The sequence below is a fragment of the Orcinus orca genome, chromosome 16 (genome assembly GCF_937001465.1).
Source record: "Orcinus orca chromosome 16, mOrcOrc1.1, whole genome shotgun sequence".
Lineage (NCBI taxonomy): Eukaryota > Metazoa > Chordata > Mammalia > Artiodactyla > Delphinidae > Orcinus > Orcinus orca.
The window spans coordinates 77801499-77814825 of NC_064574.1; the positions used below are offsets into that span (position 1 = coordinate 77801499).

The 13327-nt window shown below is 40.7% G+C and overlaps 1 protein-coding gene and 1 long non-coding RNA gene across 10 annotated transcripts in view; one reads left to right on the top strand and one right to left on the bottom strand.

Moving 5' to 3' along the window:
* The window catches only part of LOC105747960 (uncharacterized), a 49349-nt gene extending 41751 nt beyond the window's left edge, over nt 1–7598 (bottom strand). For 4 of the 7 annotated variants that reach the window (XR_004482745.2, XR_004482744.2, XR_007472115.1 and 1 more), the window contains exons 1-4: nt 7485–7598; nt 7280–7367; nt 5058–5199; nt 3862–4110 (exon numbers count right to left, since the gene is read on the bottom strand). This is a non-coding gene — a long non-coding RNA (uncharacterized LOC105747960). The remainder of the gene's footprint in view (nt 1–3861; nt 4111–5057; nt 5200–7279; nt 7368–7484) is intronic. The other 3 variants (XR_004482746.2, XR_004482747.2, XR_007472114.1) reach the window with 3 other exon arrangements.
* Nucleotides 1–7802, top strand: part of LOC101276428 (general transcription factor II-I repeat domain-containing protein 2) — a 54285-nt gene extending 46483 nt beyond the window's left edge. For 2 of the 3 annotated variants that reach the window (XM_004268768.4, XM_049699175.1), the window contains 5 exons: nt 504–581; nt 1509–1592; nt 3366–3549; nt 3882–3910; nt 5983–7802. In XM_004268768.4, coding sequence (XP_004268816.1) covers nt 504–581; nt 1509–1592; nt 3366–3549; nt 3882–3910; nt 5983–7586 — 1979 coding nt within the window. In that variant the 3' untranslated portion in view covers nt 7587–7802. The remainder of the gene's footprint in view (nt 1–503; nt 582–1508; nt 1593–3365; nt 3550–3881; nt 3911–5982) is intronic. The other variant, XM_033426303.2, reaches the window with a different exon arrangement.
* The last annotated feature ends 5525 nt before the right edge of the window (nt 7803–13327 follow it).

Sequence of the window (13327 nt, forward strand, 5' to 3'; positions counted from 1 at the left end):
CTGAGTGGCATGCAGGATCTTAGTTCCCTGACTAGGGATCCAACCCATGCCCCCTGCACTGGGAGCTTAAAGTCTTAACCACTGGATGGCCAGGGAAGTCCCAGGAAATATATTTTTAAACACCCTTCTTTTTAAATCAAATTAGACTGAAGTATCAGGGGCTATGAACTAAATAAAAGCCATGGCGCCCTTTCTCCTTTGACATCGACATTAAACTACAGAGACTCAAACATCAATTATTGCCAAGCCAGCTAAATGTTCTCTGGAGTTTTAAAAATTTAGCCTGGCCTTCTTTTTTTTTGGCCATGCCTCCTGGCATGCACAATCTTAATTCCCCAACCAGGGATTGAACCCAGGCCCTGGCAGTGAAAGCGCCAAGTCCTAGTCACTGGACCGCCAGGGAATTCCCTAGTCTGGCCTTCTGATCAAAGTGGCAATTTGATAGTTTTAGAGGAGAAGTAGCCTAATGTTCTATAAGTTCTAAATTTCAATTTCTGTTTAAGGAAACACCAATTCATCCAATATTACAAATTCTGCAGCAGGTGTTGAAGATCTTAACATCGTTCAGGTGACGATTCCAGGTATGGAATTCTATCTGACTTTATATATAATTTAGATTATGTTTTTCATTTTGTTATATTTTAACCACTTTGTGACATGGGTTAGTCTCTTGGAGCTATTTTTTTGCTAAGTTCACCCTGTCAACTAAGGAAAGACAATTCAGGAATATAAAATATGCTTCCAATTGCAGCACACTGAATATCTTGCTATATTGTACATTGTTTATCAGATATATTGCTTCTCACAGCCCTGCCCTGGTGCATTACCTGGAAAATACCCCTTAGGGCAGCCAACTCCAAGCACTGGCTACCATTGGATTGGAACTGGCCACAGAGGTGAAATGTATTTGCTGCCCATCAATTAATCTTCTTTTCTGAATAGGTGTACATAAAACATATCTGGAGAGATACAAAAGAATCTAATAGCATAGATTCCTCCAAAGAAGGAAACTTGAGAGCTAAGATAGGGATGGAAGGGAGACATTTCATGATGTACTGTTTTATATCACCTGAATTTTGAACCACATAATCACTTTTCGTTATTCAAAATTAAATAGAATAAAAATTTCAAGTATTAAAAAATTTTCCCCCCTAATCCTAGTACATACTTCTTATTCATTTTACTTGCTGTATTGCACTGGCTAGGACCTCTATTATAATGTTGAAGAGTAGGGGTGAAAGTGGACATCCTTATCTTGCATGATATTGAAAATGTTCTCTAAAGTAGTATGTCTTATATTTACATAGTCATAATTTGGAAAATTCTCTGTCATCTATAATGCCTTAAATTTACAAATTTCCAAAATGCTTAATTATTGCTAAAACTAAACTGAATGATAAGCCAGGTAAAGTGCTTTCACATGTGCTAACAGGTGTTTCCTCCAACAGATTTTCAGGGGAGCAAATACATGAATAAACCTGGTTTGCTTGTTTTTTTAATTTTTTTAGATAATGAGAAGGAAAGATTATCAAGCATTGAAAAAATAAAACAACTAAGAGAACAAGTCAATGACCTCTTTAGCCGAAAATTTGGTACGTTTTTATATTGTTACATAACCAAATTTTATACATTTGAAATATTTCCTTCTAATTGATTACTTTATCTAAGAAATTGATCTTTCTGTGAAGGAGATGTGATCAAAATTAGTGTGTATTTTTACTGAAGAAGAACTTTTACATGGAAACACTAATTTCATAATAATAATAGCTATCTTTTGGCCAATAGGCACATGAAAAGATGCTCAACATTGCTAATTATTAGAGAAATGCAAATCAAAACCACCGTGAGTTACCACCTCACACCAGTCAGAATGGCCATCATTAAAAAGTCTACAAATAATAAATGCTGGAGAAGGTGTGGAGAAAAGGGAACCTTCCTACAGTGTTGGCGGGAATATAAGTTGGTGCAGCCACTATGGAGGACAGTATGGGGGTTCCTTAGAAAACTAAAAATAGGACTACCATATGATCGTGCAATCCCACTCCTGGGCAAATATCCAGACAAAACTATAATTCAAAAAGATACATGCACCCCTATGTTCATAGCAGCGCTATTCACAATAGCCAAGACATGGAAACAACCTAAATGTCCATCGACAGATGAATGGATAAAGAAGATGTGGCATATATATATATATATATATATATATATAATGGAATACTACTCAGCCATAAAAAAAGAATGAAATAATGCCATTTGCAGCAATATGGATGCTAGAGATTATCATACTAAGTGAAGTAAGTCAGAAAGAGAAAGGCAAATACTATATGATATCACTTATGTGGAATCTAAAATATGACACAAATGAACCTATCTACGAAACAGAAACAGAATTACGGACAGAGAGAACAGACTGCTGGTTGCCAAGGGGGAGGGGGTTGGGGGAGTGATGGACTGGGAGTTTGGAGTTAGCAGATGTAAGCTTTTATATATAGAATGGATAAACAACGTCCTACTGTATAGCATAGAGAATTATATTCAATATCCTATGATAAACCATAATGGAAAAGAATATTTAAAAAAGAATGTAGGGCTTCCCTGGTGGTGCACTGGTTGAGAGTCCGCTTGCCAATGCAGGAGACACGGGTTCATGCCCCGGTCCGGGAAGATCCCATATGCCGCGGAGCAGCTAGGCCTGTGAGCCATGGCCACTGAGCCTGCGCGTCCGGAGCCTGTGCTCTGCAACAGGAGAGGCCACAACAGTGAGAGGCCCGCGTACCACAAAAAAAATAAAAATAAATAATAAAATAAATAAAAAAAGAATGTATATATATGTATAACTGAATCACTTTGCTGTACAGCAGAAATTAACACGACATTGTAAATCAACTATACTTCAATAAAAAAAAGTTTAAATAGCTATCTTTATCAAATCATTATGTTGTACACCTAAAACTAATACAATGTTATGTCAATTATATCTCAATTAAAAATAAATTTAAAATATTTTTTAAATAATTATAATAGCTCTCTTTCACTTACTGACTTTTTACCATAGCTGAGTATTGTTTTTAGTGTCTGACTTGTGATTCATCATTTAATCCTCACGAAACCCTTTTCAGGTAGATACTATGAAAATGCCTATTTCACGGGGAGAGAAACAGTCTGCTACACTACCTGTTACCAATCTCAAAATCAATAAAATTATTCATACACCCTAGCATGGCTGGAAAATAAAGTAATGGCTGATCACCAATGTTGTTACTTGATGCGATTAATTTTAAAATCTTGACATTAAAGATAAAGCACGGTTTGGGAAAAGCAAGTGACACACAACTGGTTTTACACTCTTTGTATCATCACAGGTGAAGCAATTGGAGTGGATTTCCCTGTTAAAGTTCCCTACAGGAAGATCACCTTCAACCCTGGCTGTGTGGTCATCGATGGCATGCCCCCGGGGGTGGTATTCAAAGCCCCTGGCTACCTGGAAATCAGCTCCATGAGAAGGATCTTGGATGCCGCAGAATTTATCAAATTCACAGTCATCAGGTACGTGAGAGTCCCCTGCCTGGTCAGGAGAATGAGCTGCTGATCGTAACTTGCTCGAGGCGGAGAAGCTGGGGGGCACAGGGATTCTAACCCCAGGACGTGGGCTGTGGGTCCCTGCAGTCAAGTGCTATGTCCTGCTGCCCGTCACACTCAGTTCATCGTATTCTGCTTCTGGGAGCTGTGTGTCCTCGCTCCCTTTTCTTGGTGATCGTGGGCAGCCTGTTTTAGTTTAGCCTCGCACTGACACTCACAAAAGTTTGTCAAATAGAACTAAATGGACAAGAGAGGAAGAGTGACCTCTGTTGCACTCACCAATGTCTCTTTCTCTTCAGACCACTTCCCGGCCTTGAACTCAGCAATGGTGAGTATCCTGGGGGAGAGAAGATGGTCCTAGCCCCTGCTGTGCCACGTGCGCTGTCTCAGTGGAAACTCACCACCAGGAAGAGCAGAGCATGCCGCTCTTTATGTGCATTTTGTTTTCCCTGCTTCTTTTAAAGCCCTCTAATTCTGTGGCTCGAGTTCCAGGCATTTTTTTCTCATATAACAATCCGATGGCGCTTGCTGTGTGTGATAACATACCACATTCTTATTCAAGAGTCCTTTATGGGGGCGGCTCGTATCATAATACTGAACTACTACTCTACCTTATTTGGTAAACAGTACCTGCCTGGCCACCCCTGACCTCCCCACAGTTCAGAACCAACAGGGCCTGGCACAGCAGGGCTCCCAGAACCCACTCCAGTTGACTTCTGTTCTGATTGGGCAACGTCCCAGCCACTCTACTTGTTAAATATTTTTAATGTCTCCCCTAAAGTCCTTGCAAGCAAGTCAAAATCCTATTGGATATTAAAGCAGAAGGCGTCACCAACAAGGACCTCCTGTATAGCACAGGGAACTATACTCATCTTGCAATAACCTATAATGGAAAAGAATCTAAAAAAGAATATATATATATATTTATTTATATATATATGCATATGTATATATAACTGAATCACTTAGCTGTACACCTGAAACTAACACAACATTGTAAATAAGTATATTTCAATAAAATTCTAAAAAAGTAAAGTACCTATAGAAAGAAAAAAAAGCATAACATGTAACAGTGTTCCCAAGAGTCATCTAGGGAACCTCCTCATTTAAATTTGGAAACTAAAGTGTTCTTTTAAAATCCACAGTTATTATTCCTAAACTCCTCTGGTTGTTAAATAGCTTTTTACGTTTTTAATAGCTTTATTGTGGCATAAATTTACATACCGTAAAACTCACCTGTGCAAACTGTACACAATTCAGTGATTTTTAGTATATTTCCGGAGTTGTGCAACTATCACCACAATCTAATATTAGAACATTTCCATCCCCCCACCTGAAAGATTCCTCCTACCCATTTCTGGTCATTTCCCATTCCCACCCCCAGCCCCAGGCAGCCACTAAATTGACTGCTTGTCTCTGCCTACATTTTCTTAAAGTGAATTTTTATACCTATGTTCTTTCAAAGTAAAGCTCACCTGCATCGTGGCCCATTTCTTTACATTGAAAACAAGTAAGTTCTGTGAGGGTCTGTGGCTATCACCGGTGTCTTCTGGGACTCACAGCAGTGAAATCATACGTCTTCTGTGCTCATTCCCTTCTCTGTTATTTCAAACTTCTCTTGAAAATCAAATGAAAAAATATATGTTAAAATGCAGATACACTTTCAAATCATTCTCATTTAAACCAGATGGGCAAGCATAGCCACTTGCTGAACCTCACCAAAGTTGTCTTTCTTTTGGCTTATCTACCTTTTAATTTTATCTATTTATTTATTTATTCATTCATTCATTTATTTATTTATGGCTGCATCGGGTCTGTGTTACTGCGCACGGGCTTTCTCTAGTTGCAGCAAGCGGGGGCTACTCTTTGTTGCGGTGTGGTGGCTTCTCTTGTTGCGGAGCACGGGCTCTAGGTGCGCAGGCTTCAGTAGTTGTGGCACGCGGGCTCAGTAGTTGTGGCGCACGGGCTTAGTTGCTCCATGGCATGTGCGATCTTCCTGGACCAGGACTCGAACCCGTGTTCCCTGCATTGGCAGGTGGATTCTTAACCATTGAGCCACCAGGGAAGCCCCTTGCCTCATCTACCTTTTAAAAAAGGGAATTAGTGGCCAACATTGAAAAACCGGGGACTTTTTCATAAAAGTCCATTTCCAGGTTTTCTTTAGCAATCTGAAGATCTGGGCAGGCCAGGGCCATGCTCCCTCTGGCAGTAGTTCGCTTGCCCCGAGTGTCCCCCATCCTCACCCCACACCTCTGCAGGGCTGGGGTGCTCTCCAGTTAACCACGCCCCACCCCGCCACCTTATCCCTTGCATTTGTCATCATGCTCTTGCTGGTGTTAGACTAACAGTCGATTTAAGAGAAAACTGAACTGTTTCTTGTCTCCATGTTTCTATCAAAAGTGGGAAAAAGAAAGATAGACCAAGAGGGCCGTGTATTTCAAGAAAAGTGGGAGAGAGCATATTTCTTCGTGGAGGTGCAGAATATCCCTACGTGTTTAATATGCAAACAGAGCATGTCTGTGTCCAAAGAATACAACCTGAGACGCCATTATCAAACCAACCACAGCAAGCACTATGACCAGTACACAGAGAAGATGCGCGACGAGAAGCTCCAGGAGCTGAAGAAAGGGCTCAGAAAGTATCTCTTAGGGTCATCAGACATCGTGTGTCGCGAGCAAAAACGAGTGTTTGCAAATGTGAGTCCAAAGGAAAACCCTGCCGTCCAGCCCATAGAAGACGTGGCTGGGAACTTATGGGAGAAATTACGTGAAAAAATCAGATCATTTGTGGCCTATTCTATTGCCATCGATGAGATCACAGATATAAATAACACCACCCAGTTGGCCATATTCATCCGCGGCGTTGATGAGAATTTTGATGTATCGGAAGAACTTTTGGATACGGTGCCCATGACGGGGACAAAATCTGGAAATGAGATCTTTTTGCGTGTTGAGAAAAGTCTTAAAAAGTTTAATATCGACTGGTCGAAATTAGTAAGTGTGGCCTCAACTGGCACTCCTGCAATGGTAGATGCCAACGACGGGCTGGTCACAAAACTCAAGTCCAAGGTGGCGATGGCTTGCAAGGGCTCAGATCTGAAGTCCGTTTGTTGCATTATTCACCCGGAATCACTCTGTGCTCAAAAGTTAAAGATGGACCACATCATGAGCGTGGTAGTTAATGCCGTGAACTGGATCTGCTCCCGCGGACTGAACCACAGCGAGTTCACGACTTTGCTCTATGAGCTGGACAGCCAATACGGCAGCCTTCTGTACTACACGGAGATTAAGTGGCTCAGCCGCGGGCTGGTGCTGAAGAGGTTCTTTGACTCGTTGGAAGAAATTGACTCCTTCATGTCTTCCAGAGGCAAGCCCCTGCCTCAGCTGAGCTCTCAAGATTGGATCAAAGACTTGGCCTTCCTGGTGGACATGACTATGCATCTGAACACGTTGAATATCTCTCTCCAAGGGCATTCCCAAATCGTGACACAGATGTATGACTTGATTCGGGCGTTCTTGGCTAAACTGTGCCTCTGGGAGACTCATTTGGCCAGAAATAACCTGGCCCACTTTCCCACCCTGAAATCGGTTTCCAGAAACGAAAGCGATGGGCTGAACTACATTCCCAAAATCGTGGAGCTAAAGACGGAATTCCAGAAAAGGCTGTCTGATTTCAAAGTCTACGAAAGTGAACTGACCCTGTTCAGCTCCCCTTTCTCCATGAAGATCGAGAGCGTCCAGGAAGCGCTGCAGATGGAGGTAATTGATCTGCAGTGCAACACGGTCCTGAAAACCAAATACGACAAGGTGGGAATACCAGAATTCTATAAGTACCTCTGGAGCAGCTATCCCAAGTACAAAACCCACTGTGCCAAGATTCTCTCCATGTTCGGGAGTACCTACATTTGTGAACAGCTCTTTTCCATTATGAAACTGAGTAAAACTGAGTACTGCTCCCAGTTGAAGGACTCCCAGTGGGATTCTGTACTCCACATCGCGACGTGATGAAACACACTCACTCCCGCAGGATCCCGTGGGCTGGAAGCCTAGAATCCTCTAGGCCCGAGGGGTTGCAAGATGAGAAAATGAGTTATTAAATATATCTGGTTTTCTGTTTTTTCCCACTTTGACTCAGAAATGTCATCTGCAGTTATCATACTTGTTTGTATGACATTTTATGTTTCCCCATAGCCCAGTAAAAATCAAGAAAGTTTTATTGTATTTCTAGTAGTTGACTCTTCTTATGCCTGGCCTGTTTCACTCACTCACATACTAGCTTGACCCTTGTGGGCATTGGGGCTGCATCCCAAAGTTTAAATCAGTCCATAGAGAAATGGAGAGACAGACGCATATATGCACTGGGGGTCTATGTGCACACGCATCTATCTCCCCGCCATTGGCATGGAATTCCGTGTGACCTCACGTGTTTCCAAGTTGAAGGAGAATCAGTTAGAGACGTGTTCACATACTGTGGTGTCTCTGCCTTAGCTGTCCCTGCCTCCACACGAACCTGAAAAGGTAGGACTTAAAATGGAAAATCCCAAAACAAATAACGTAGGTTTTCAAAGCCTAAGTTGAGGTTTGGGGGCTGTCTTTTTTTTTATATTATCCTTTATTTTGAAATCATTTCAAATGTATAGAAAAGTTGCAGAAATGAAAAGAGCCTGAAGAACACTTAATGCCCTTTTGCCAGATTCTCATATTATTAATATTTTACCCCATTTTATCATTCCTTTGCTTTCTCTCCCCCTCTCTGTCTCCCGTGTGTGTGTATAACATTGCCTGTGTGTATAAATGACTGTATGATTATCTGTAATAATGTATATAAACTTAATGTGCATAGTTTCTTTCTGAACCATTTGAGGGAAAGTTGCTTACCTCATTTATCCCTAAATACTTTAGGGAGTATTTTCTAAGAAGAGGGTTTCTATAGCCATGACTTAGTTACCAACTCCAGTAAATTGAACACGGATGCAATACTTTTGTCTGGTTTACCATTCATATTCCAGTTTTGTCAGTTGACCAAATAATGTCCTTTCCTTTATAGAATTTTTCCTCTGCAGGGTTGTCACTTAAAAGCATATAGATGCACCTGAAACTAACATGACACTGTAAATTAACTATACTTCAATTGCAAAAAAAAATCACACAAGGTCACAAAAATTTATCAACTCAAAAATAAGCATATAGATACAGATACAGGTATAGACATAAACTTAGAGATATCTGTGTTCTTAATATCTATTAGTTGCTGGAATTAGTGACCCAAAATTGTGAATACTTTCCAGATTTGGAGGAATTAATCTGATTAGGGTACAAAAAGGTTGAAGATCCTACCTGATGACCCATTCAGGAAGCAGTGGAGGAAAAGGCATTTATAGAAATGAAGGGAAGCTGCCGGGGGGAGAGACCAACCTCTAGGTGGTCACCTGGGCAGCGGACCCAGCCCCAGCTGGGGCCTGGATGTATGTCCTCAGACACAGGAATGACCCAACCTGGGCAGTTCCTGACCTTGGGAGGTAGACTGCAGGTCCAGCTGGGTCTGGCTGGCTCAGAGGCTCACTTCCTGGGAAGTGAATGAAGGATGGACTGGTTCACAGCGGAAGTCAGGGGAGGCCAGCTTCTGGTGTACCTGAGCAGATGTTGACTCTGAACACGAGAGGCGTGGTCCTGCAAACCCTGCGGGGAAAGACCAGCCCCCACGTTTTTAGACAGGCAACTGGGGCTCAGAGTGATTAAATGGCCTGCCTGAGGCCACGCAGCCAGGAGAGGATTCAGACCCAGGTTCAGGTGACTCCAAGGTCCATGTTCTTCTTCCTTTTCTAAGCAGCCACCATGCTTACGTGGAGACCTGGCAGGCATCTGTCATAGAGCCCCCGCTCATCATTGTCACGTGTGGCTCCCGGGTGGTTAGCCCATCAGGTAACAGGGAGGTGACCTCAGCGTTCAGTCTGGGCTGCCTTCTGTTGGCTGGACCATTCCTGGGGCTGTTCTGCTTTGATTCAACTCCCGGGGTTCCCAGGTTCCTTCTCTACCTGTAGTGTGTGCTGGGCCAAGTGGCTTGACCAGCATGGTCACCCATATGACTGAGCCAAGACTGGGAGAAACCCATTTCCTCTTATCTCTAAGTGACCAGCTTTGTCCAGCCTCATATGCTGCTTCCCACACAGGAAGAGAAGCTCTCCATGCTACCCATGGCCTTCGAGACAAGCTGCATCTTTTATGAGATTTGCAGCTCCTGTTTGCATCATGGTATCTTTGCATCTGGGGACAGACCCACCAGCAAAGACTTGGAGGCCATGGGCTAGCAGCAGTGCTGGGGTGGGTGGTGAATAATCGCTTTCTGGTACAACCTCCTAACTGGGCAGGCTCTCAGTGAATAAGCAGAGGCGCCCCTCCCTATAGCTAAATTATAATTCTTTGTGTGTGTGATAAACTATTGTCCTTCACTGAATATTCACAGCTCTATTAGCCAAGACCCCCACTATGTCTCAGGGAGTGAAAACTGGGTAGACGTCTAAATTTCTGTGCCCTTTCTGTGCCTTAGCAATGGCCCCAGGATGGCTATTTTCAACTGAATCTGGAATGAGAGATCAATTATACTCTCCTGTTTATATTTGCCAGTTAAAAAAAAAGGTTTATTCAATTTATATAAACTAAAATAAAGAAATAAGTAAATAACAATTCACCCATTTCTTCCACCCCCACCCACCCTCCACTTATTGCCACCACCAATCTGTTTAATGTATCCAAGAGCTTGGTTGTTTTTTGTTCTTTCTTTGTCTTTTAGACTCCACATATAAGAGAGATAATACAGTACTTGTCTTTCTCTGTCTGACTTATTTCACTTAGCATAATGCCCTCCAAGTCCATCCATTTTGTTGCAAGTGGCAAGATTTTATTATTTTTTATGGCTGAATAATATTCCATTGTGTATTTATGCCACAATTTCTTTATCTGGTCATCCATTGATGGTCGCTTGTTTCCATATCTTGGCTATCGTAAATGATGCTGCAATGAACATCAAGGTGCAGTTATCTTTAGTGTTTTCATTTTCTTCTCATAATACCCAGATTCTAATGGAATAACTGGATCATATGATAGTTCTATTTTTAATTTTTTTGAGGAAACTTCATACTGTTTTCCATAGTGGCTGAGCCAATTTACATTCCCACTAACAGTGCACAAGTCTTCCCTTTTCTCCACATCCTTGCCAACACTTGTTATTTTTTTGTCTTTTTGATAATAGCCATTCTAACAGGTATGAGGTGCTGTGTCATTGTGGTTTTTATTTGTATTTCCCTGAATGAATGATGTTCAGCATCTTTTCATGTACCTGTTGGCCATCTGTATGTCTTCCTTGGAGAAATGTCTATTCAGATCTTCTGTCCATTTTTTAATTGGATTGTTTGTTTTTGATATTGAGTTATATGAGTTCTTCATATATTTTGGATATTAACCCCTTATCAAATATATGATTTGCAGTTATTTTCTCTTATTCTATAGGCTGCCTTTTCATTTTGTTTATTGTTTATTTTGCTGTGCAGGAGCCTTTAGTTTGATGTAGTCCCACTTGTTTATTTTTGCATTTGTTGCTTTTGCTTCTGGTGCAGATTCAAAAACTCATCGCCAAGACCTATACTAGTAGTTTACTGTCTATGTTTTCTTCTAGGAGCTTTATGTTTTCAGGTATTACACTTAAGTTGGTCATCAGTTTTTGTGTATTGTGTAAGATAGTGGTCCAGTTTCATTCCTTTGCATGTGGCTGTCCAATTTTCCCAGACAGTATTTACTGAAGACTGTTCTGTCCCCATTACATATTCTTGGCTCCTTTGTTGTAAATTAACTGACCATATATGCATGAGTTTATTTCTGGGTTCTCTACTCTGTTCCATTGATCTATGCACCTGTTTTAATGCCAGTACCATACTGTTTTAATTACTGTAGCTTTGTAACATAGTTTGAAATTGGGGTGTGTGATGCCTCAAGCTTTGTTCTTTTTTTCTCAAGATTGCTTTGGCCATTTGGGGTCTTTTGTGGTTCCATACAAATTTTAGGATTGTTTGTACTATTTCTGTGAAATTTCTGTGAAAAATACCATTCAATTTTGATAGGGATTGCATTGAATCTGTATATTGCTTTGGATAGTATACAGCAAAATATAGTATTGCTTTGGATATTTTAACAAAATTAATTTTTACAATCCATGAGCACAGAATATCTTTCTATTTTTTGAGTCTTCTTCAATCTCTTTCATTAATGTCTCATAGTTTTCAATATACAGGTCTTTCACCTCCTTGGTTAAATTTATTCCTAGGTGTTTTATTCTTTTTGATTCAATTGTTAATGGGATTGTCTTCTGATAGTTTCTCACTCTGATAGTTCATTATAAGCATAAAGGAATGCAGCAGATGTTTGTGTTGATTTTGTATCCTCCAACTTTACTAAAGTTGTTTATTAGTACTAAGAGTTTTTAATGGAGTCTTAGGGTTTTCTACATATATCATGTCATCTGCAAATAGTGACAGTTTTACTTCTCCCTTTCTAATTTGGATGTCTTTTATTTCGTCGTTTTTTTTCCCTGATTGCTCTGGCTAAGACTTCCAATACTATGTTGAATAAAATTGGTGAGAGTGTGCAACCTTGTCTTGTTCCTGGTCTTAGAGGAAAAGCTTTTAGCTTTTCACCATTGAGTGTGATGTTAGTTATGAACTTGTCATATGTGGCCTTTACTATGTTGAGGTATGTTCGTTCTCTCTATACCTGCTTTGAGTGTTTTCATTCTAAATGAATTTTGTCACATGCTTCTTCTGCATCTATTGAAATGATCATATGATTCTTATCCTTTGTTTTGTTAATGTGGTGTATCATTGACTGATTTGTGAATATTGAACCATCACTGCATGCCTGGAATAAATCCTACTTGATCATGGTGTGTTATCCTTTTAAGGTATTGTTGAATTCTATTTGTTAATACTTTTTTGAAGATTTTTGCATCTATGGTAATCAGGGATACTGGCCTGCAATTTTCTTTTTTTGTTGCATCCTTGTCTGGTTTTGGTATCAGGGTAATGCTGGCCTCATAAAATATGAAAGAGTTTCCCTCATATTTTTTGGAAGAGTTTGAGAAGAATATTTGGTAGAATTCACCAGTGAAGTCATCTGGTCCTGGACTTTTGTTTTGGGGGACTTTTTTATTGCTGATTCAGTCTCCTTGCTAATAATTGGTCCATTCAGATTTTGTTTCATCACAGTCTTTGTAGGTTGTATGTTTCTAGCAATTTATCCATTTTTTTCTTGGTTGTCCAATTTATCCATTTCTTCTAGTTTGGCATATAATTGTTCACAGTAGTCATTTATTTATTTTGATTTTTCAAGAATAGTAAACTTAAAAAATAATAAATTTATTTATTTTGGCTGTGTTTGGTCTTCGTTGCTGCACGTTGCTGGGCTTTCTCTAGTTGCGGCAAGGGGGGGGGCTACTCTTCGTTACAGTACACAGGCTTCTCATTGCGGTGGTTTCTCCTGTTGCACGGCATGGGCTCTAGGCGTGCAGGCTTCAGTAGTTGCAGCGTGAGGGCTCAGTAGCTGTGGCTCGTGGGCTGAGTTGCTCCGTGGCATGTGGGAATCTTCCCAGACCAGGGCTCGAACCCATGTCCCCTGCATTGGCAGGCAGATTCTTAACAACTACGCCACCAGGGAAGTCCCCACAGTAGTCATTTATGATCCTTTGTATTTCTTTGGTA